The sequence below is a fragment of the Canis lupus genome, chromosome 7, assembly GCF_003254725.2.
Source record: "Canis lupus dingo isolate Sandy chromosome 7, ASM325472v2, whole genome shotgun sequence".
In the NCBI taxonomy this organism is placed as follows: Eukaryota; Metazoa; Chordata; class Mammalia; order Carnivora; family Canidae; genus Canis; species Canis lupus.
Window position 1 is genome coordinate 7,950,354 of NC_064249.1, and position 24,543 is coordinate 7,974,896.

At 56.3% G+C, this 24,543-nt stretch overlaps 1 protein-coding gene across 2 annotated transcripts in view; it reads right to left on the bottom strand.

Moving 5' to 3' along the window:
• Positions 1-366: 366 nt before the first annotated feature.
• The window catches only part of LAMB3 (laminin subunit beta 3), a 50,659-nt gene continuing 26,482 nt past the window's right edge, over positions 367-24,543 (bottom strand). For both annotated transcript variants that reach the window (XM_049112067.1, XM_049112066.1), the window contains 18 exons: positions 21,653-21,844; positions 20,218-20,281; positions 19,665-19,858; positions 17,254-17,374; positions 16,318-16,506; positions 14,503-14,658; positions 13,954-14,150; positions 13,486-13,597; positions 12,057-12,435; positions 10,699-10,859; positions 10,347-10,567; positions 9,923-10,120; positions 9,237-9,381; positions 5,503-5,710; positions 4,947-5,088; positions 4,371-4,547; positions 3,446-3,599; positions 367-869 (listed from right to left, as the gene is read on the bottom strand). In XM_049112067.1, the coding sequence (XP_048968024.1) occupies positions 733-869; positions 3,446-3,599; positions 4,371-4,547; positions 4,947-5,088; positions 5,503-5,710; positions 9,237-9,381; positions 9,923-10,120; positions 10,347-10,567; positions 10,699-10,859; positions 12,057-12,435; positions 13,486-13,597; positions 13,954-14,150; positions 14,503-14,658; positions 16,318-16,506; positions 17,254-17,374; positions 19,665-19,858; positions 20,218-20,281; positions 21,653-21,844 (3,147 nt within the window). In that variant the 3' untranslated portion in view covers positions 367-732. The remainder of the gene's footprint in view (positions 870-3,445; positions 3,600-4,370; positions 4,548-4,946; positions 5,089-5,502; positions 5,711-9,236; positions 9,382-9,922; positions 10,121-10,346; positions 10,568-10,698; positions 10,860-12,056; positions 12,436-13,485; positions 13,598-13,953; positions 14,151-14,502; positions 14,659-16,317; positions 16,507-17,253; positions 17,375-19,664; positions 19,859-20,217; positions 20,282-21,652; positions 21,845-24,543) is intronic.

The following is a 24,543-nucleotide window of genomic DNA, read 5'->3' on the forward strand; positions in this document are numbered from 1 at the left end:
CTCTCTTAGAGATCCCAAGAGACACAGATTCCGCCTCTGGAGCCGTGTGGATGTGGACACAATACTTCCCTTCTCTGGATTTCTATTTCCTCGTCGGTGAATGGGAACCCGGATCGCCACTCAAAGACCAAAATCGCTTGTCTGGTCTCTCAAGGATGGGATCCGTTGGATCCTGGGGCAAAGGGGTCGAGTTGCACCAAGTTTGGGTGACGAGCCAGCAAAGTGGGGCAGCCTATGCCTCATGTGCCACGAAGCCTTGGGCTTGAGCAGGGGAGCCCCCGGGAACCCCACGTGGGAGACAGGAATAAGCCACAAATGTTTACTTAATGCGGAGACAGACCGTTGTCTCCCTTTCAACATCCAGACTCCTTTCCAAAGATTTTTATTGGGCTTTTTGTTTGCACATCATTTTTTTGGTTAAGTTTGCGTGTTCATCCAGGATTCGGCCTCGAGGGAGATGAAGGGCAAGGACACAGCCCAGCCAGGCGCACCTCCCCTCGGGAGCTCCTCATCGCCACGACACGGCCCGCCTCCACCTCTGTCCCTCACATGTAGTTTCCCATCAGCGCGGACTCAGCTGCAGCCCAGAATAATCTTAACAGCTGCACACCAGGGGGGTCCGGGCTGTGCTTTAGGCTGTATAAAAGTCTCCTGGAGCTGTATTCCAACCCCGTCTGTCCTCCAAAAGTAAAGAGCGTAGATGAGCAGGGCCAGGGGCTGGAGGCCGGCCCATCACTTACAGGTGGCATAGTAGAGCACTCGCTCATTGATGTAGTCTCGGATCTGCTCCACGTGCTTCTCCAGCCCCGTCAGGTCAGCCGAGCGAAGCTGGATGGCCTGGCTCCCCCGAAGCAGCTCCGACTCCATGTCTGAGGGCAGATGGAACAGCAAGGGGAGGAGGAGGAGCTGGTGAGATACCCAAAGACACCCACCCCTTCCTTCTCTTCCCACCCACCTGGAGGCAGCACCTGCAGGAGGAATCACCTGTGTGGAGCCTGGACACTGGGGCATGCCTCTCCGGCCTCATGGCTCTCCCCCACCCCCCGCATTCCTAGCGAAACCAGAGCCAGGAAGCCCCTACCCTCCTCCTCTGCTCTAGTTGGGACTCTCTCAGTTGTCTCCGACTGATGAGGGAGGCCACTGTCATCAAAATTAACAACCTATAGGACTCAGCTGCCGTCCCACCAATGACCCTCAAGTGGGCACCATGGCCAAAGAGCCGGCTGGGAGACCAGAATTCCTCCGCACTTTCCCTCCCCCAAATGCCACTCCAGATAAATCTAGTCCACTCGCTCTGGTCCGTTCTGCATAACACCACGAGACCTGTCGCCCTACACAAGAGGCCTTTCTACCACGCTCATGAGAGCCAGCACCCAGCCTCAGCCTCAACTCTCCTAGGAATAGGGAGGGGGTCACTGCCTCACAAGGCTCCAACCTGAGGCAGCTCTAGCTGTTAAAAGTCTCCTCACGAAGCCAGAATCTGAACATTTCTGCTTCCACCCAAGTTGACTCAGGGTCATCTCCTAGGGTTATGGGAATATATGTGCTCTGCCTCCCACAAGGAAGTCCTTTAAGTGTCTGAGGCCACATCTTCTCAGAAGAAATCTCCCTAGTTCCTCCACCCCTTCTTCATCTGACATGATTATTGAGCCTTCTCTACCTCCCAACCCTGGTCGCCCTCCCTCTGCTATGTGGAGGCTTCTCCATCAATCTAGTAGCCACCACTGAACACCATCCGCCAGGTGAGATCCCACCAGCAGAGTGTAACAGGGATGTTATTGGGCTGACATCCAGCCAGTGGGCTCCCACACGGACCTACAGATTGATCACATATTGAAATTTTAGCAGCTGCTATTGTGTTCCCTGACCCTCGCCCCCAGAGCCACCCACCCACCCACCCTATGCATGATCTTCCCCCAAATCCTGCAATGAAAGGTAAATTCCTGCAGACAGGTAAATAAATACCTGTTCCATTGTTCAACTTGAGCCTCTTCTGGTTGGTAAATGTGTCACATATCCGTGACTAAAGATTTTTAATATCCCTGAACCATTACTCCCCTTACGTTGGATGCTTTGTATTTACTCGCTCTTTCGACAGCAGCAAGATGCTGCTGACGTACACGGAGCTCACGATCACTCAAAACCCTTGGGTTTTTTTCAGGTGACTAAGAGTTCACATTTGCTGATCACTTACCAGTTACAAAATGTTTTATCATTTTACCAGTTATAAAGTGTTTTCGGGTACGTGAGCCCCTGAGAAGCCAGCCCTCACCTGAACTGTACTTGCAAGTTTAGGCCCAAAAAGGCCAGAGTGGAAGATAATACTTCTCCTTCGTTCTCCCCTGTTAGTTTCAGCCCATCCTTGTAGACTTCTGAGATGGCCCTAGAATTCTGGTTCTGCGGCCTAGAGTATGAACGACCTGTTGCCACCCACAGGTTTGATAAATTCTTCGTCTTCATGTAAAACACTGATGGCCAAGGGCAGGGTGGGCACTGACCCAGGCCCCTGGGCTCCCCCATCCAGGTCAGCAGCTCACCCCTCAGGGATGGCTGGCCACAGCCTCCGATCTACCCACTGTCAACTCACCAGCCCAGCCTTCTCCATGGTGTCTACCTGCCTCGCCAAACAGATTTTTGCCTGTTCTCTCTGAAATTCAGAGACATTCTGTTTGGGACATTCCCTGGGCACACCAGGGCACTGACCCATCATCACATCTTAGAGACTGAGCCCAGTCCCTGGAAATCCCTGTTCTCCCATCTGAAGAACCTCAGAGCCCTTTTGAAAAAACTACTTTGTGCTGCTGCCATATAAAAAAAAAAAAAAAACGTTTGGATGGTTCCCTACTGCCTCCAGCACTGAGTCTACCCCTCTCGTGCTGGCATGGAGGTCAGCTCCATGGACCCAGCCACACCGACCCCAGGCCACTTCTCTCCCACCCGTTCTGATCCTCATCACTGCTGCTGTCCTGGTCAGTGCTCCTGCCTCCACCTTCAGAACGTGTCTTGTTGCCTCCTACCCACCCCATCTCAGTGTTCCTGCTTTCCCTCACAGCCTCCCCCAGGCCTACACATCCTTCCAGGCCTATGTCAAATCGTGTCTTTCTGAACATTTCCTTCACTGAACATGTCTGAGGGAAATGTTTGTCCACAGAGCACTCACTATGCGGGCTCCTGTCACAGATCCCCTTGTGCTATTGAACAATTTCATTTCTCTTGCAGGTGACCAGAAAAATGGCCCCATCTGGATTGCAAGCTCTTATGCACATGTCACATTCCCTACAGCCCTGTGAGGAAGTGCCTCATACTTCCTAGGTGCTTGGGAAAGCCTTACCTGTCTCATCCCCTTAGCATTCGTAGCTCTGACAAGGGTGGGCCTCAGAAGCCCTGGGTTAGGACCGGCCTCCTGGGATGCCCAGGAATCCAAGGCCCAGGACCGTCCCCTCACCTTTCATCCTGTCCATCATCTCCATGGTCTCCCCAAACAGCTCCTCTGCCTCCGTCTTGACGCTCAGGATCCGGCTGCCCTGATCCCCCAGCATGGGACTCCGACCCAACTGATCCTTCAACTCAGCATATTTTTGCTTCATCCTCTCAAATCCCTGAAAAAGGTCAGACAATCTCAGCACCACCATCCTCATCATCCAAAGTCCTAAAGACCTTTGGCTAAAGCACTCGATATCCTCCCAATCCCTACACAGGGATGAGGAGCCCGCTGATACTCCTCGGTGTGTTACTTCGGCCTGTGAAAACCTCTAGGCCCCAAACTGTACCTTACACTTCTTCAGTATTTCCCTCCCTCCATCTGTGACTCCTTTCCTTTCTCACCTAACTTCCCACACAGGGCCACACGCTTAGTTGACACTTAGCAGTGGACTTGGCAGCCGGGCCACTATCCTGGGACCATGGTACATGGGAGACCCAGAGGATGGCTCTCGGACCACCTCTCTGACATAATTCTGACAATGATGGGACCCAGGTGAGGCTAAATCAAGACTGCCTGTCTGGGGTGTGTAGCCACGACTGGGGACAAGCTCTGGATTCGATGTCAAGGAACTTGCTCTGTAGGGGAGCTTTGGGCCTGAGCAAAATTATCCCTCCATCAGGAAAACCTGTTTTCCATCAGGTACACAGGGAGGGACTGGACTAGATCATCTGCAACACCCCGGAACTAGTTCCCCGGAGGCGGCCCGAGGTAGAGTCCAGATGCCAGTCAGGGTCAAGGTGAGTCCTGAAGCCTTTTCCAGTGATTCTAGAATAACATGCTCCAATTGCTTTTGGGCCCAGGGTCTTATAGAGTGTACCGAGTGCCCTCCTGCTCAGGACCCTCACCCTGGCTGGTGTCGCCCAGCACAACCTCCGCCCGCTCTCACCTCCTGGGCGCTCAGCGCCTGCTGCTCAGCGCCCTCTGAGAGCTGCTGGGCCCTCACTGCCTGCTCCCGCTGCTGCCTGGCCCTGCGGCGGAGCTCGGCCAGCCGCGCTCGGAAGTCACCCAGCTGCTCCGTCATGCTGGCCACCAGTCTTTCCGCCGGCCCCAGGACCTGCTGAACCTTTGTGGGGAAAGACACCTGGGTTGTGGTGGGTCTCACAGGCAGGGGCCTCGTCCTTCCCCTGTTCAGTGCATCAGGCCACCTCCAAACGGGACACCAGTACTCACCACTATCCCCCTGCTGATCCCCCATCTATCTGTCCCCTGGCATCCAGGCCCCCTCCCTCTCCTGCTCAGCTGATCCCCTACCCCCTCCCCTACCCCGGCTGCAGCCCAGAGCCCACCCCTGGCCTTCTGCACCCAGCCACGGGACCAGAAAACCAAGGGCTCAAAGCCAGGTCCAGAGCTCACAGGCCTCCCTCTTTAGGTCCCCTTCCAGGTCACCTACTGGCATTTTCTATATCTTGGGCCTGAATCTGTTCATTCCCAAATATGGCCAAAGGAAGCCACACCACCTCACCTCAGCAACCCTTTCCTGGATGAGCCGAAGGGAGCGGCTGGTGCCTTGCATGGTGTCCTGCGCTTCCTGCAGCGCCACCGTGCCCTGGCGCAAGTTCCCCACCACGTCCTCCACCTGGCCCTCCGCTGCGTGGGCTCGGCTCCTGCGGCCCGGGGAGTGGAGGGCAGATAAGAGAAGGGGTGGACGGTGAGCGGATCGATGTGCAGCTTCACGCACTCACCAGTTCAAGAGAATACCCTGCCCAGCCAGGACTAAAAAGGGGGTAGCCTTTCTCTCCCGGGCCCCCGCCAAGCAGATGTGATGAGTGTATTATACCTGAGATGCCCTTTGGGCACAGCCTGTCATACGGAAGACGGGGTCACGCCGAGCAAAGTTTACCCTGGCCGCTGTTTCTCGTCTCAGCAGCCCCCAGCACAATAAGCACCTCCCGCCTCCCAGCCCTCTGCACCCCCCTGACACGTACTGATTCTCTTCCCTCTTCCAGCACCCAAAGGACCCGGGGAGCAAAACACCAGCCCAGCCCTGGGAGGGAGACGCTCAGGTCCCCGGGTCATACCTGGCCTGCTCGGCCGCCGCCTGGAGGCTACGGGCCCGAGCAACGTCCTGCTTGGTCTGCGACAGCACCAGGTCCACGTTGGGAAGCCTGGCGGCAATGGCCTGGATCTCGTTCATCTTCCGCAGGACGGTGGCAGAGTCCGTGGGCAGCCACAGGGCCAGCACGGCCTCGCTGACCTCCTGGATGGTGGCCGCATCAGTGTCAGGGTCTGGAAGACAGCGGCCGCCCGTCAGACCCGGGGAGCCTAGCCACCTCCCTGAAGAGCAGGGCTCTCTCCGGGCCCGCACCCGCGCAGGGACACTCGGGGGCCCATTCTCGGAACTTCCGGGCACGCGGTGGGTGGGGGATGACTGTGGGCACAGCTGTGGCGACGAAGTGGCTGCCGCTACAGGAAACTGCAGGCTGGTGAGAAGGAGGTGGTGCCAGACAGCTGGGACTGAACAATGCCTGGAGCGCAAACAGAATCAGCCCTAAACTGCGGAGAGCGGCGGGAACCAGGCCTGCTTCCCTGGCACGAAGACCCCTTCCGCGTGCACCTACCCGCGTGCACTCCCCGTGTGCACCCCCCCCCCCCCCCCCCCCCGCGTGCACCTCCCCGGGCCAGAGCGCTCGTTGCTGCAAAGACCGATCAGGTCTTTACTCAAATGTCACCTTCTCAGAGAGGCAGGCGCTGGCCACGGGATCCAGAATCACAACCCTCCCTCTGTGCCAACACCCCGGGGTCTCCTTCTCTGCTTTATCTTTCTCCCTGAATGTGAACAGGGGCGTTTATCACCCCCCTCCAAGTGCTGAGCCCTCGACTCATGGATCCTTGCTTTCCTTTACGCCCCCCCCCCCCCCCCGCCAGAAGCCCCGCGACGGCAGGGACTGGGTGTCGTCCGTAGCCCCGGCCCCTGCCCCAGCGCCTGGCCCACCGAGGCACCCGGTGTCTGCAGAGTGAATGAAGGATTCAAGGGCCTCCAGACCCAGGCCTCTCCCCTATCATTCCAGCAAACGGGGGCAAAGCAAATGGCTTCTCTAAGCTCACTTTCCAAATCTGTGAAATGGAAATAAGGACCCGCAACCTGAAGGGATGAGATGCAACAATCCATCAGCAAGGATTTCACCACCCGGCTCTGGGCCAGGGAGTAAAGGTCAGAGGTACAGAGGTGGGGTCTCCTCCCTCCCACCTTTACAGATTCCAGGGATTGATGGGGTAGGGGTGGGGGTGGGGAGGGGGCGGGGAGGGGGCGCCTGCCCACCCAGATGCTTTGTCCTGGTGCTTGAGGCCAGCAGGTGGGGAACCGAGACTGCAAATCAAATCAGACTCAGTCCCTGTCCTCACGGAGCTCAAAACCTAGTGGGACAGAGGGGCATCTGGGTGGCTCATTTGGTTGAGCATCTGCCTTCGGCTCAGGTCGTGATCCCAGAGTCCTGGGATCGAGTCCTATGTCAGGCTCTCTGCTCTGAGGGGAGCCTGCTTCTGCTTCTGCTTCTGCCTCTCTCTGCATTTCATGAATAAATAAATGAATTCTTAAAAATACAACCCAGTGGGACAGACAGGCACATAACCAAGGAAGGCCCGCCTGAGGGACTCGGGTGAGCACAGGGAACTCAGATGGCCACTGGAGGAGCGCCCTAACCCAGTCTGATGGGGCGGGGAGGGGGGTGTTGGGCTATGGGGGGCTCCTGAAGAGTGGGCCAACTAGAGGATTCTCAGAGGAGGCAGAGGACTTAGCCAGAGCAGAAGAGGTGGGGCACAGCGGCACAATTCAGAGAGGAAAAACATTAGGAAAAACTCCATGTGTGTCTGTGCGTGTCTGTGTGTCCATCTAATAGTACAACCATCTAGAGTGTGGATGAAGAATGAGAAGAATCCTACCCACATTTCCCTCCAAGCTGGACGCCCTTGGGCAGGTTACTTAACCTCCCTGTGCCTGGAGCCCTCCTCTGCAAAGTGGTGGGCAATCAGGATTAAATCATCTAATACCTGTGAAGCACTCACGACAGCGCCGGGCACTCAGTGAGAACTCGATAAGCCTGAGCTGTGATTTCTGTTAATTCCATTTGAAGACCTCGGAAAAGGCCACGCATCCTCCGTCCTCCACAGCCCTTCCACGCATCCCCCCACGCGGAGCCTGCCCACAACAGCAGCAAGCACCTGCACCCCCTGCACAGCACTTTGGACACCAAACCCCACTGCCATGGAGACTGCAACAACAACCGGGGCCCTTTGCAAGGGTCCTGCCTCTCTCAGGCCCTGCTCCTTCTCCCTGCCCCTGGTCCTGCCGAAAGACTTGACCTGAGACACGCATATAATCAACAGGACAAAAGGGTCCCCATGGCCCAGCGACTCCCCACCTGTTCATGTGAGCCCAGGCTGTACCCCAGAGCCTTGCCTCCCATCCCCTGGTCAAGGCTGATGCCATTCAGCCTCACTAGGCTCTGCTTGGGGGGAAGACTTCCTCATCTGTGAGTCCAAACCCCAAACGTGGGCCTGCCCCTTTGTCCATGTCTCTTGAGCACCATGTCCTTGCCTCCACTTACCCCCATTCTGGGGTTCCCTGGGAGGCCAACTCCAGCCTGGCCTCAGGCAAGCCATGGCTGCCAGCAGATCCTCCCTGCCACTCTCCAACCTGCCCTCCACACTCAGGAGGGGGTTTGGGCCCTTTTGGAGCAAAGGCACAACAGTAGCCAGAAGAGCCCTGTCGTAACACCAAGCCCTCAGCTCCTATTAACTGGGCTCCCAGCCAAGTAAATTCCCGGGCAGGGACCAGAAATCTAATAATATCAACTCATATTCCTGAGGCAACGTTAATTTTTTAAAACATGCTTTACATCAGTTACTAGGTTCCCCAGAAGAAACGTGAAATACTACCATCCTGGTTTGCAGAAGCAAAAGATGAGGAAAAGAGAGAAAAGCAATCCGCTCAGAAGTCACAGGTTTCCTGGGTCCTCCTATCCAGGGGTCTCTCTACTCCAGGGCAGCAAGAGAGGGGATCTGGTTCATTTATCCCTTCAACAAAGACTGGGTGCTTTTCTGTGGTCCTGTCTTATGTTGGGTGCCAGTGACACGGTGAACAGACAGACAGACATTCCCTGCCCTCCCGGACCCTAGAGTCTGGTTACGAGACTAATGAGACACGTGTAGACAAATGAACTTGGCAACCACAGGCTTGGAGCAGTGTGATGAAGGTCAGATGATGAAGGTCAGATGTTGGGGGGCGCAGGGGAGTGAGGCGGACCAGATAGGGGGGTCGGGAGAGGCCCCTCTGGGGAGATGGTATTGAAACTGAGACCACGAGGGGGGGATAGAATTGGCAACCTTGGAAAGAGCATTCCAGGCAGAGAAAGAGCACATCCAGGTCTCTGAGGCAGGTAAGAGCCAACCTGGTCAAAGACGGGCGGGGAGCAAAGCAGGGAAAGACACGGGGCCACACCCAGGAGGGGAGCAGAGGCCGCGATAAACCGGAGAATGAGGGAAGGCCAGCACCCGTGGGCTGTGATCCCACTTGCACATTTTTCAAAGATATCTGAGGATGTTCTGGTGAGAGTGAGCCATGGAGGAGCAGGGGGGGAGGAGGGAGCGTAGCTGAAGGGCTGTGCTCGCCATCCAGTTGAGCTGTGGGCACCTGGCCCCGGTGGCCTGAGCTGAATGGAGGAGGCAGCCAGCTGATGCTCTGCACTGGGGACAGGCATCGGAGGGGCTGGCACCAGGCAGGAGTCCAAATATCGGGGGTGGGGGGCAGGCTCACCTGACAGGAAGTCCCGGACCTGCTGGATGAGGAACCGCATGCGCCTGACATCCTCCTCCATCTGCGAGCGGCTGGTGCTCACCTGGGTCTCCAGGCGCTGGGCGTCTGACTGGACCTTCAAGGCGGCTTTCTCAGTGGCCCTGATCTGCCAACGCACACGCTAGGTCAGCAGGGCTCGAGGCCCCAGGAGAGCCCTGCAGCAGCCCGCAAGGATTCTGTGGGCACCCGCTACCCCAGATCGACCTGGGAAACACTGGTAGCTAACCTGGTTTGGCTCTGCAAGAAATGACCTGGGAGTCAGGGGGAAAAGCCCAAAACGTCGGCCCCAAACTCTACCTCTCTCTTGATGCGGGGCCGCAGACAAGTTACCTAACATCTCCTTTTGGCTTTTGTCTCCTGACTGTAAAATAAAAACTAACTCTGGGGCAGCCCTGGTGGCTCAGCGGTTTAGCGCCGCCTTCGACCCAGGGTGTGATCCTAGAGACCCTGGATCGAGTCCCACGTCGGGCTCCCGGCATGGAGCCTGCTTCTCCCTCCTCCTGTGTCTCTGCCTCTGCCTTGCTCTCTCTCTCTCTATGTCTATCATGAATAAATAAATAAATAAATCTTAAAAAAAAACAAAACAAAACTGACTCTGTCCCCTCAGCCTTTCCCTACGTGTGCCCACCCACCTCGGCGGCACCTACCATCTCCCTGGTCTGCTGGAGCTGGGCGTTGAAACGCTGCAGCTGCTCGGCCACCTGCCCGGCCATCCGGAAGGCCCCATCGGCCCTGGGGAGGGCACCTCTGCAGTGAGAGCCACAGGCCGTGCCGTTGTCTCGGGGACACAGCTCTCCAGGGCACACTCCTGGGGTACAGGCCGTCTGCCGGGAGCCCCCACAGAGCTGGGGAGAGAAGGAGGCGTCAAAGAGGGTACCCAAGGCTCCCCCACAACCTCTCCCATCCCACACCCAGGAAACAAACAGCCAGACATCTCCACGGCAACCGGGCACCAGAAGCTTGTCTCCTTGGCAACCCCGGAGCACACCCACACCGCGAGGGGCCAAAGATCAGGAAGGGGCAGCTGGGGTGTGACCAGCGGGGGCAGCCGGGCTCCAGGCCATGAGTCACCTTGTTGATAGTTGGCGTCAGATCAGGCAAGGAAGCCATCTCCAGCCTCAGGGCCACGAGCTGGGGACCCCCGACTCCAGCTCCTCCTCCCAGCTGACCCTCCAGCCTCTCTGCCTCTCTCCGGCTGTCCCTGAGCTGGAAGAGCCGGCGGGAGCCGTCGGACACCTGCTGAGCAGCCCGGGAGGACCGCTGGTAGGCCGCCGTCAGCACCTGGAAGGCCCCTGTGGGAGGACAAGGGGGAGCCGAGTCGTGCGGGGCCCCGGTGGCCTGGAGACGCAGAGGGAGTGGAGTGGGGCCCGGGTGGCGCGGTGGCACACGGCCGGCGGGCAGCTGTCGGAGCAGCCCTCCTCACCTGAAGGATTGGCACCGCTTAGCCTTTCAAAGTGCTCCTTCTTGCTCTGATACGTCATGAGGAGGTGCTGGAAGCTCCTGTCCAGATTCTTCAGGTCTCCCTGGAGGGACAAGGTCTCCTCCTCGACGGGCAGGTCAGGCTGCAGGCCCTGGAGAGTCCGCCTGAAACCCAAGGGGAGCTTTCGGTAAAATACGGGAGGGGGCTGCCTCCCCGGAACCTGCCAGCCCGGCGGGGAACCCCTGAGCCAGGAAACGCAGAGGTCTTCAGCAAGGCAACGAGGGACGCCACCGGCTCTGGGGCATTCTGCGCGACGAAGGCCGAGACAGGCGCCACAACCTGCCTCCATCCCTCGGCAGGCAGATCACCGAAACCTCTCCTTCCTCCACTTGTGTGACTCGACACTCCTGGGCCGGCGCCACCTCCCCAGAGCTGGCTTCCACGGGGAGCATCACCCGGGGCCCCTTTCTCCCTGGCTGGCTGCAGGCTGGCTTCAGCCACCCCCTACACCAGCTGTACCCCCGCCTGCCAGGCTCCCAAGTCTCTCCTCTGCAGCCCACCACCCCCCCGGGAGCACCCAGAGCTGGGTCATCTCCACCCAAAGGGGGTCAGGACCCACCAGCCCGGGCCCACCGAGGCTCCTCTCTCCCCATCCCCTGCGCTGATCCCCAACCACCAACTCCCACAAGTTTTGCATTCTTTACCGACAGGCTTTGCTGCGGCATGGCACGTCCTTCCGTGGAACCCCCTTCCGTCCTGCACTTCCAGCCCACCGAACACCTACGGGCTCGCTACTCAGTCTTGAGACTTCGGTCAATCACACACCTGGACGGCTGGCTCTAGGCACCGAAAGTCAGCTAGTGCTCGGGGAGTGCAAACTAATTATAGAAACTTCCAGAACCAAACCTTACGAGAAAGGCGCCTCCACCGGTAGGAAGGAGGTGTGGGTGGGACCGCTCCCATTCCAAAGGCAAATACGAGTTATTTTTAGAGCCCCTGCCTCTCGGATGCCCTGCACCAGGGTGACTAATCCAGAGCTGACTCTCCCACGGGCAGCGCCGGGCACTTGAAAGAACACCGGGGCTCCTGCCTGTGCCGAGTCCCAGCTCTGCTCCTCTGCGGCCGCATGACGGTCACGTCACCTATCTGTGCCCTTTCCCCCATCTCCAAGACGGAAGCAATGACACCCACCCCAGTGACCTCACGGGACCGTTGTGACTGTTCAAAGGGGGAGCGCGTGTGAAAATGCTCTGGAAGCTGTAAAGGGCTGTGCCAAGGGAAGGAGGGACCCGTGTGGGCCACTTCCGCGACCCCGCGTGATGTAATTCTTCTGAGTGCTCGGCAGGGAGAGGAGAGTTTACCTGATGGAGAAAATGGCATTGGCCACCTGGGACAGCTCCTGCTCGGTGGCCGGGGCACTGGAGAGGATGGCTTGGATCTGCTCCATCTTGCTCCTGGCGTCCGCGATGCGGGAGGTGAGACCAGGATCCTCCAGACCCAGCCCCGGCCACAGGTTGGCGGTGGCATTGCGGAGGCTGCTGAGTCGCAGGGCCCGGCCCCGGAGGTCGGCATCGTAGTTCTGGAAGCAAGGGTGGCAGGCCACGCACACCGGGTAGCGGTCACAGTAACCTCGTTGGCACTGGTCGCAGCGGGGGCCGGTCAAGCCGGGGCGGCAGAGGCAGCGGCCCGAGGCCTTGTCACAGCCTGGGCCCTCCGTTCCCCGGAAGTCACAGTCACAGGCTACGGCGGGTAAAGGTGATGGTCAGCAGGGGGCATCGGGAGGGTACAGGCAGGGGCACCCTAGTGGCTCACAGGTTGAGCGCCTGCCTTTGGCTCAGGTCATGATCCCGGAGTTCTGGGATCGAGTCCCGCGTCGGGCTCCCTGCATGGGGACTGCTTCTCCCTCGCCTGTGTCTCTGCCTCTCTGTGTGTGCCTCACATGAATAAATAAATAAAATCTTTAAAAAAAAAAAAAAAAGGGAAGATAAAGGCACATGGTGGGGAGAGCCTGAAGCGGAGGTCTGACCTCAGGGCCCGGCTACAGGACTTAGGATAAAGGACGGTCAAGGCCACAGTAAAATCTCGGCCCTGCCAGCAAGGACGGCAAGCCTCTACTGAGCACCGACCGTGTGCCAGGTGCCAGTGCCAGTGCCAGGCACCCGCTAGGTTAGACACCCGGCCGCTCACACAGGCATGTGCCCCACCTTCGCGGCCACCCTGTGACACAGCTAACCGCCCCCATGTCCCCATGTGTGTGGACGGAGCAACAGTGATATTAAATGCAATGTCCCCTCGGGAAACCGAGCCCTCGGGGGAAGCCACTCGCCCAAGTCACCCAGTAAGAGAGGCCACGCCGAGACCAGACCTCGGTCTGCACGCTCCGGGTCATGCGCTCTTTGGCTACGGGTCAAGCCGGCCCCGGGGAGATCACACCTTTCCCCTCAGGACTCCCTTCCTCCATCTAGGGAGAAACTGCCCTGCTCCAAGCCACTGCCCTGGAGACGGCTTGTGGGAGATGCCAGGTCAGGGAAACAGGAGCGGAGCCACCCTCGGATCACAGGGACAGGGGGGCCTGACGTCCCCCTGGGGCTGGGGGCTAAGCCCGCTGGCTGGAGCCCTTGAGGGGAACGTGCGCCCCCACGATGCTGCCAGGACCACAGCACCTGTCCTAGGACGGGACGTCCTCCCATAGCACAGACTCTCCCACACGCCCTCTGCCCGGAGCCTACGCAGGTGCTCAGCAGCCCCCCTCCATGCCTCAGCGTCCCCTCCGGCTCAAGAAGCACCCACCACGGCATCCCGAGCCCGCGTCTCCGTAGGTCCGGTCGGGACACTGGCGAAGGGCTGCGGCGTTGCACGTCAGGCCACCAAACCCTTCTCGACAGGGGCACTGCCCTGTGAACTGTGGGGGAGAGCACTGTGAGGGAGCCTCCCTCGCAGCCCCAGCCTGGCCCTGGCCTTGGGGACCGTGCCCCAGAGCCCTGGTGAGCACAGCGTCCGGGACGCATGGACCGCTTGCAGCTCGCCGTGGCCCCCAGAGCGAGGGCTCCCACCCAGACCCAAACTCGGAAGCCAGAGTCCCGCGTGGCCCCGCAGAAGGCCCCGAGCCACACGGGGAGGGACATCGGGTGGCTTCCCCAAGGAGAATGGGGACAGACGCAGCCCAGTCTGACTTTGGGCAGCATGGAGGGGAGACACAGGCTGGTGAGCAAGGCCTCCTCTCCTGCTGTGGGGCCCTCGGGGCCACCCCCTCTTTACCTGGTTGCACTGGGGGCTGAGGGCATTGTGAGGGTCACAGGCACACGGCTCACAGCCCCGGCCGCTGGCCAGCTTCCAGTGGTAGGGGGCGCACTGGTCACATTTGGGGCCCACCACGTGGGGCAGGCACAGGCACTGTCCAGTCTCCTCATCACACGGCAGGTCCCGGCGAGACCCCAGGATGTTGCAGTCGCAGCCTGCAGGGGGGAGGGTTCCTGAGCTCACAAGACACCCACAAGGCACCCCTAGACGACATTCGTCGGGGACAGGGCCCCGCCTGGGAAAAGAACCAGGCAGGGTCGTTCTTTCCAGATAACCTGGCTGACTCACAAGGCCACTGCGTTTTCCTGCGTGGCACTGGGCAGCCGGACCTCCCTCCCTCCCTCCCTCCCCCCTTCCTCTCTCCCTCCTTCCCTCCGCCTGACTCAGTGCCACCTCCTAACCCAGGCCTGTGCTGCCACCTGCTGGAGGCTCAGGGTGCAGCACTGGGTGCCCCCCACCCCAATCTTCCCCGTGAATTCCCAGGCTGGGTCCCCCCCACACACTCACGGTGGCAGCCCTGCGGGTTGGCATAGGTGAGTCCCGTAAATCCTGGCTTGCACAGGTCGCAGCGCTCCCCCTGCACGTGCTCCTTGCACACGCACTGCCCCGTCACCGGGTCGCAGGGAACCCCCGGCACGGCCCCATCGGGATCACACTCGCAGGCTGAGACAGAAAAGCAGCCACCACAGTGAGAATAAAGAAGAAAAGCAGAAAGCTAAGAGCCCATCTAGAAGCCAGACTGCCTGGTTCAGATCTTTATCCCACCACTCACTGGCTTAGAGCCTTGAAACCTTAGTCCAGTTACCTAACCCCTCTGTGCCTCAGTTTCCTCATCTGTGAAATGGGGATAATTATACGACTCTCACAGATTCCCTACGGGGAATAAAATGAGTGAATGAAAAGCAGATAGAACAGTGCTTGGCACAAGATTAGGTACGAACGATGGAAGTTTTTGTGGTCATTATTTCCAGAACGACTGCTATATATATATATATATGCCAAGCGCGGAGCTGGGCATGCTTGTGTGTCGCCTTATGTAGTCGTCACGACAACCCTGAGGGGGGAGCACACTCAAGGTCACCCAGCAAGTAACTGCGGGGGAACAGAGGCCAACTTGTCTTCCTCACTCTTTCCATAAACAAATAACAGCAACAGGAAGTGAAGCGGCCCTCTCCCAGCCCCACACCCTGACCTCTTGCAGGCCTTTCAAAGTGCAGATTTTCATTTGGGGACTATAAAAAATAGTGAAAGGGAATAAAGGGGAAAGGAGAAAAAATGAGTGGGTAATATCAGAAAGGGAGACAGAACATGAGAGACCCCTAACTCTGGGAAACACACTAGGGGTGGGGGAAGGGGAGGTGGGCGGGGGGTGGGGTGACTGGGTGACGGGCACTGAGGGGGGCACTTGACGGGATGAGCACTGGGTGTTATTCTATATGTTGGCAAATTGAACACCAATAAAAAATAAATTTATTTAAAAAAAAAACACAAAGTGCAGATTTTCTTCCTCCATCTAAAAAAGCCGGGCTGGGATGGCTTCAGTCCGCTCTGCTCTCTCTCCTCTCTCACCCGTGGGCCCCTGTGGGACACGCTGGGTACCGCTGGGTGTTCCATGCATATGTTCCTTCAGGAGCCCTCTCTGCAGCATCACCTGGCAATTGTGGCTGTCATGGTCCTAGGGCCTGAGGACCTAAGGCATCTCCCTGCCACGGACGAGCTCTCAGTACTGGGGGAGGTCGGAAATACAGAGCAAACCACACCACCGCGTGGCAAGGGCAGCAACACGTACGTAGACAAAGTGCTTGGTCCACCTTTTTCACTAGGGTTTACACTGCCAAACAGCGTGTGTGTGTCTTGGCAGCAGGAACTGCGTCTGATATTTACTTTCGTGTCTCCTGTGTCCAAAGTAAGGGCTACATAACTGTTGATGGACGGATTGATTGATGGTCCAGAGAGGTTAAGTGATCGGCTTAGAAGGGCACAGCTAGGGCAACCCGGGGGGCTCGGCGGTTGAGCACCTGCCTTCAGCCCAGCGCGTGATCCCGGGGACCCAGGGTCAAGTCCCACGTCAGACTCCCCGCAGGGAGCCTGCTTCTCCCTCTGCCTGTGTCTCTGCCTCTCTCTCTGTGTCTCTCATGAATAAATAAATAAAATCCTTTAAATTAAAAAAAAAAAAAAGACAAAAAAGAAGGGCACAGCTACATTAAAACAACTGCCTGCAAGTCCTGACAAACAGCCAAGGCCTTGTGCTTCCTGAGGGCTCATGTGTCCCCAGGGACACGTGCTCTGGTGATACCCGGGGTCCCCAGAGCCCCTACTCACGGATACAGGTCTCCTGAATGGGGGCCCCTGGACGCCGGTTGCGGAAATAGTGCAGCTGACACCGCTCACAGTTCTTGCCCTCCGTGTGGTCCCGGCAGTTGTCGCACACACCTCCATGTGCCCCCTGGCTAGCGGCGAACACCGCTGGGTCGAAGTGACAGGTCTCTGAGTGCCCGTTGCAGTCACACCCTGAAAAAGGAGAGTCCCAGGGCTGACCGTAGACCAGCACCTCTTCCATCCACAAAGCACGTTCCACGCTAACGCACGGGCATCTCTTGCAACTCTGCAAGGTGCTCAGGTCTAGGAAATGGGGAAACTGAGGCCCAGAGAGGGCTTGTGTGACTCCTTTAAGGTGATAGGGCCAGGAAGAAAGTAGTGTAAGAAGTCAGGCCTCCTAACTCCCCATGTGGGAACTAACCCAAGAATAACTTCTGGGTTGGGCCAAAGAGGGAGCCCTTCGAATGGTCCAGCCCTCTCCCATTGCCTGAGCGGATCTCCTGATGGGTCACTGCCTGTCTCTGGGCTGGGGACCCTTGTTTCTCCTACTTGTGCAGAGAAAGGCCTGACTCCAGGGGGCCCTCTGAAGTAGGGAACGAGATCCATCCTACACAGGACAAGGCACGTGACAGGGACAGAAGAAAGAGGACTGGGGAATCTGGGGAGATCATGAAAGCCATGTGGCATCAGTAGCACGCACCAGCCTTGGTCCCTTCAGGCCTGGCTAAGAAGGAGGTCTGGGGAGGCAGAGGGTGGTTGCAACTCAAACTCTTTCCATCCCCGCAGAGTAAGGAGAGCTTACGCTACAGGGGTGCAGTCAAGTTGGATTTAAATAATAAAGAATAGATTCTCCCTGTGTCCAGGTAAGATCATTGAGGCCCACCGGGGCCAGCACCCCACCCAGCCACTACAGGGGAGGGGGTGAGTCCAGGGCCATACGTTGGCATTCATGGGGGTCCTGGTCATCTGCAGGTCTCCAGGGCTGATTGTTGTAGAAGGGCGCACAGCGTTCACAATTGGGGCCAGCAGTGTTGTGTTGGCAGACGCAGACGTCATGGACCTGGGAAAGGGGCCACCAGATATCCAGATATCAGGACTAATTATCAAAGGACTGTCCCAGCGATGGACCGGCCACCTTCCACCCACCACTCAGGGTCCAGCTCAGACCCCACCCCCTCCAGCCCTCACTCAGCTCCAGTGACACCCAGCTGCCTGCTTGTGTGCTATCGTGGGTGTATTATGTGTGCGTGCACGTACCTGCCCTTCTCGTCCAACTGGGCTTTTAAAAGCTCATTCCTGGGGCGCCCAGATGGCACAGTCAGTTGAGCATCTGACGCTTCGTTTCTGCTCAGGTCCTGATCTCAGGGTCGTGGGATCAAGCCCTGTGTCGGGCTCCCCGCTCAGTGCAGAGCCTGCTTGGGACTCTCTCTCCCTCTCTCTCGCCCCTTCCCCCCACCCCGTGCTCATATGCACTCTCTCTCTCTCACATCAATCTTTAAAAAATAATAATAATAAATAAAAGCTCATTCCTTGGCCCTGGACATCCCCGTGATGCCAAAGCAGCACCTGGAAGGGGCCCGGATACCCCTACTGGCAAACTACGATTCTAGAACTTCGTGGTCCCTCTGGAGATTTATATTCCAACAATCTTTTGAGTGTGGCTGTTTGGCTAATGGGGCTGCTATGATCGGTTGTTAGTAGACTCATTAAGATATAAAAATAGAGCAGTTATTATGTGCTCATTGTCTTCCAAATTGAGCCCGGCACCCTCAGCCTGGCATTGAAGACCTGTACTGTGTACGCCCCATCTTCAGTTCCCAGCCCCAACGGCACAGCCCAGCTGAACCTCCAGCTGCGTCCTGCACGAGCCCTGCTTTTCCTCACCTCTTGGCCTTTAACAAGATGTTCTTCTCTCTGCCTGGAATTCCCTTCTTTCTCCCCCTCACCAGTAAGAACCTGCCAGCTAGAATGGCACCTCTTCACCAGCCCCCCGCCCCGGGTTCCTCTAATTCCGTGGATCTCAATCCTGGATGCAACTCTACAATCACATGGGTAGCTTTTTTTTTTTTTAAATGCCATTGCCAGGCCCAATTGGATCCAAATCGCAGGGACAAGGCCCAGACATGGATACTTTTTTAAAGTGGTGTTTCGGGGGTGTGCCCAGATTCTAGAGCCCCTGGGGCCGGGCGTGCCCTGTCCCTCCTCTGCAGCCCACGGCACATTGTATTCCTCATCCGTCAGCAGTCCTGTCCTGTTGGGCCTGTGCTCTGCTCATTCGTCTCCAGGCCCTAATAGATGACACATTCCTGGAGCCGGTCTCCCTCTGGCCTCCTCTGAAGCCCTGGGTAGGGGCTGGCCCAGGGGTGGGAAGGACGAAGCTGCCCAGGGCTCATTTCACCTGTGTTGCCCTCGCAGGCCATCTTATAGGATTGCCTTATATGATCGCCAGGGGAAATGAGCTCCTGTATGTTAACAGGACCGAAGCCCCAGCTCCGGGCCCAAAGTCCTCTCTCCTCTACTGGTGGTGCTCACATTTGGTTTGGAGGCAAAAACCCCAGCCAGGGTGGCTGGTGAAGCTGGAGCTTCCCCCTCCCCTCCCGGGTGCCTCTGACTCACCCACTCTGGGGGAGACTCTGTTCCCTCTCCCTGCCCCCGATCTCGCCACTAGGTGGGACTCTAGAGTCCCCAAAGCCAGGCCTCTCCACGTCCCCCAGGAATGCTGAGAATCACCTGGAAGCTTTAAAAACCAATAATAGAATTGGAATATCTGAGGATGGAGGTCTGGGCAGTTCTTTTTCTTTTTCTTTTTCTTTTTCTTTTTCTTTTTCTTTTTCTTTTTCTTTTTCTTTTTCTTTTTCTTTTTCTTTTTCTTCCTTTCTTTTTAACACCCCGGCAAGACCCACAGATGTGCGGACACTTAACTAAAACTCAAACCACTCCAAGCCATAAGGCAGGCTTGAGGAGGTGCTACACACTTCTGCCCTTTGAGGCCACGGTCACTTGGGACTCGTTTCCACCGTTGCTAAAATGTCAAATACCCAAGTCTTACATTTAAGGCCCTCCCTGTTTCTTTCTTTTTTTTTTTTTAAGATTTTATTTACTTATTCATGAGAGACACACAGAGAGAGAGGCAGAGACACGGGGAGAGGGAGAAGCAGGCTCCATGTGGGGAGCCCGACGTGGGACTCGATCCCCCGACTCCAGGATCACGCTCTGGGCTGAAGGCAGGCTTTCAACTACTGAGCCACCCAGGGATCCCCCTCCCTGTTTCATAGGAGCCCCAAGAATGGCCTGAGCCTGCCATCGGCCTTGCCCTCTGCCCTCCGCCCTCCCCAGCCCGGAGCTGTCACCTGCACAGTGGTGGAGGGGCCGGCGGGGGCTCCAGGTTGTGGGGCGCAGCGGTCGGCGTGGCCGTGGCAGAGGCAGCGGCCCTGGAGACGCAGCTGGGACACGGCATAGTAGGCACTGGGCGGATGGTAGCCCCTCTGGGGCACGGGGGCCAGCCTGGTAAAGTTGACTCTCAAGTTTGTGATTTCCCCCAGCTCTGAGAGGGGGCAAGCAACAGGGAAAGAGGGGGGAAGGGGGAGGGAAGGGAAAGAAAGGACGTGAGCGCAGAGTGTGGGCCTCCCCATCTCGCCACCCCATCGTCCCTGCCTTCATAAGGGTGGTAATATCAGGGGCCATCCTCCTCAGCCCACGGCCCTCCCACGACAGAAAAGACTCGTCGACCACGCTGCCCGTGGAATAAGCAGGGTATTACATCCCACCAGGCGGACAGGAATATGAGAGACCCGAGAATTTCTGAGACTCAAGCTCCAACCAACCAACCACATCAAGTCCCAGGGCTCCAAATTTTGCTCCCCACCCCAGGTCCACCCAAGCCAGAGGAGGAGCCACACTGACCTCGAATTTTTTGACTTTGAGTGGCTGGGATCCCAGATGCTAAATCCATAATGTGAAGCTGAACCTGCAGAGAGAGGGCGAAGAAGGGAAGGCCTGGGGTAGAGGTACATGGGGTACCCCAAGCTCAGAGGAAGTCTCCCTTTTCATCTGTCACAGTGCTCACAGGCCCTACCTGGAACCTTGAGGTTGCATGTGACCGTGCATGTGAGGCCTGCCACCACCCTGGGAGAGCGAGATGATCACTGGGCCCTAAATGTGTGTGTGTGTGTGTGTGTGTGTGAGCGTAGACAACTCTCCTCTCCACTTGAAAATACAGATAGCCCAAGAATTTCCTGATTTCTGAGTCAAAACCAGTGGTGAGATATATAACGTACACACAAGGGTTTAGGGGATAGTAATTTTCCAAGCACCTTGGATGAATGAGAAGGTCCAGGGCCCAAGGATTCATGGATGTGCTCACCACCACCCACTAGACAACCCCCATCTCAACTGTGTTTCTCCTTTTGAATCCAAACAGCTCATTCTATGGGATTTCATCTGCCTATCCCAGAGTTTTCCTGACAGCCCTGCACGAATCAGGAAGAAGTCCCATGTTTCAATCTGGCATGTAGGGAACGTGGTTAACACGGATGTGGGTTCGGCTGTAACCCAGGAGGACTCGCTCCTGCAAAGGAAAGAGGCACTGCCCATGGGGAGGGCAGGGCCGGGAGCACTGGGTCCAGCAGAGCTGCTCTGAGGGAGCAGGAGCCAGAGAGGGGAGGACAGAGCACAAGGCCTCCCTTGGGTGGCCGTGGCGGGGAGGGGAAGGGTAGTTACGAAAGAAATGTGAGAAGCCTCCCCCCAGGTGGGAGGAGTGGGGGAGCGAGTCCTGAGCTGTTTCCAGAGGCAGGTTCTCTGTTTCTCACTCAGGGTTTAAGGTCAGGTGACCCGGAGCTGTGGCTTGTACCTGAATTTCCCCAAGGACCAGGTGGAGGGATTAAACTGAGAAAGCTCGTTCTTGTGTTAAACCCTATCAAGGTGAAATCAGAGCTCAAATTAAATTTGTGCAATTTGCTTACTTAAATCTAAACCAACCATCTCATGCTCCTTGCACCGAAGCAAAGTGCGTTGTACCTTTTCCACTATGGGGACGTGCCAACGGGCCGGGGGCGGTGGCCAAGGGGGAGGGCAGGGTTGGGTTATGCGGTGCCCCCAATGTGTTTTTGAAATATTTCCCCTGAGTAGCAAAGGGGACAAGTGGCAAATATTCTGAGCGTGGCCAGGGAGCAGGAAAGCTAGCAAGGCGCACCGAGGGGCCATCTGGTCTCCAGATGTTGGGGAACTGTGTGAGCAATGTGATGTCAGAGACCTCACACACACACACACACACACACACACACACACACAAACTCACACACACAACCCGTGCCTGTTTTTCAGAGTCCCCTCTACCTACCTTCCCCCCTTCCGGGCGCCCGTTAGGCCTCTGGGGCAGGGACTGGCACCGAACATCCTGCCAGCTCTGAGGCTGGCCCTGGCGGACCCGAGGGAAGGCGGAGGCGCAGTCGGCAGCCAGGTACTGGTACACCTGCCAGGTGTTGCCGAAGTCCGAGGAGCGCTCAATCAGCATCCCAGCGGGCATGGGCCCCTGCAGAGACACAGATAGGGCGGCCGCCCGAGTGACTAATGGGAAGGGGCCACCAAGAAAAGCTCAAGATGCACAGGTGGTTCCTGAGAATCACAGTGAGGGCGCGAGAGGGAGCAAGGCCTCAGGTCATCCCTGTCCAATGCTCCTGATAGACACTGGCCCCATCAGATTTTCCCCAGGGGAACCGTGGAGACCAAGAGAAGGTGATCTACATTCCCGACGAATGGATTCCTAGCTCAGCCCACCATCCAGGTGGCCAGGCCAGAAAATTATCCCGCTACACTTCCCACAGCCAAGTGTCCGGGCCCTCCAAACCTCTCTCCCCACTCCCCTGGAGAGGCCTTCCTAGATGACTACCTGACTGTCACTCCTGCTCGAGCCCCCTCAATGGATCTGGATTAGCTAACGATGAAATGCAAACTTCTCCGCGTGACATTGTGTCTGTTCTTCCTCCCTTGGTGGTTTCCCCCATCTCTCGGGGTTCTCAATGCTGCCCCTAGGCTGATGGCTCCCAGCTTGGACCACCGCCTCAAACCATGGCTTCATAAACCCAGCCTCCAAACCCTCATCCCCCTCAACTCTCCAGTAGGTGCCACTTGAATTTCTCTGTTGTTCACTCTTACCTTGGTGACACCCACCCCCACCCAGCACATAGACTGTGTCACTCTTCTGCGAGAAACCCCAGAATCACTTCCCACTGTTCTTTATTTTTCCCAGCTTTATTGAGATAGTATTGACATATATACACATTTAAGATGTGCGGTGTGGGGATGTGACACATGTAAGTACTGCCGAAGGGTTATTGTAATAGGTACACGCCCATCCCCTCACATAATTACCATTTTCTGTGTGTGGTGGTAACACTTAAGATTTCCACTCTTAACCACTTTCAGGTATATAATACAGTGTTACGTAGTCACCATGCTGTCCACTAGATTTCTAGAACTTACTCATCTTGTAGCTGGAAGTTCATGCCCTTTGACCAACATCTTCCCATTGGGCCCCTGCCCCCAGCCCCTGACAAGCACCATTCTAGTCTCTATGGCACGAGTTCAGCTTTTTTAGATCCTGCATATGAGAACACGTGGTGTTTTTCCTTCTTTGACTTCTTTCACGTAGCAGAATGCCCTCAAAATCCACCTATGTTGTCACAAAAGCCAAGACTTCCTTCTTTCTTAGAGCTGAATATCCCATTGTGCACAGATCTATGGCTATAGATTGCATTTTCTTTGTCTGTTCATCTTCTGATGGACACTTAGCTTGTTTCCATGTCTTGAACTATTGTGAACATGAGGGTACAGGTATCTCCTCGAGACAATGATTTCATTTCCTTCTGATATATAGACCCAGGTAGAACTGTCAGATCGTAGGGTAGCTCTGTTTTTAGTTTTTGGAGGAACTTCCATATTACTTCCATTCGTGGCTGCACCAATTGACATTCCCACCAACAGGGCACAAAGGCTCCTCTTTCTCCACATCCTCGCCGACTCGTACGTCGTGTCTTTTGGATCACAGCCGTTCTAACAAGCACGAGGCAATGTATCAATGTAGTTTTGATTTGCATTTTTCTGATGATTAATGGTGTTGAGCATCTTTTCATTTGCCTACTGGCCATCTGTGTGTCTTCTTGGGAGACATGTCTGTTCAAGGCCTCTTCCTTGCTCTTCTTGAATGAGTCCAAACTCCTGCCCAGGTCCCGAGATATGTGGGCCTGTCCTCTCACCTCATCTCATGTCCCATACACCTTCATCTTTGCAAGCTCTCAGCTGCATCTCATGCTCCTTCCTTCCTCAGAACCTTCGTTCAGATTGTTTCTTCCAGCTGGAATATTCTTCCCCCTGGTGGGTTCCTTCTCATTTTTTGTTTTCAGCTTAAATGTCACCTCCTCATGAGACTTTTTTGTACCTATGTAGCACACATTCTTCTGCCCACACTCTGCCTACTCTACCTCATTCTAGCCTTTTGTTTCCTTCATAAATGTCACTACAATTCCCAATCATTTATTTGTTGGCTTACTCCTTTTGATTCCTCTCCCACTAGACCAGGGTTTTCCAGTCTTTGGCTCTGTTACTGTTTGGAGTTGAGTTATTCCTTGTGTGGGCTGTCCTGATCATCGTAGAATGGTTAGCAGCATCCCTGACCTCTATAAACTAGATGTCACTAGCACCTCCACAGTTGTGACAACAAAGAACATCTCCAGAAATTGCCAAATATCCCCTAATTAAGAACTACTCTAGTAAATGGCAGGCTCCCATCTGTCTTTTTCAAGTTGAACCCTCAATATCTAGCACACAGGAGGCACTTAGTCATTTGGTGGATGAATGGATGAAGCTTTAGTCTACTTCCCTCCTCCCCAGTTATATCTGTAAACTCATTTCTCACCAGCTTATAGCCTTCCATATCCTTCCTTCTCACCATCGTATACACATTTTCCCCTCAAGACCCTATATGTGCATTCCATTGCCTTCTCCCCAATTTTATACCTTCTTGCCTCTTGTCTCCAGGCCTTTGCATTTTATGGTTGATTCTCTTTGTCAAGAATGAACTTTGCCCTTTGTCTGGCTTAAATTAGTGGCCTTACAAAGGTTCACCTTTTCCCAGACACATTCTCTGACTCACCCCCCAAAGACAGACCAATTGGGACACTCCTTTGTATTCCCAGCACCACTTCCTACCAACATCAGAGCACCTCACTGTCA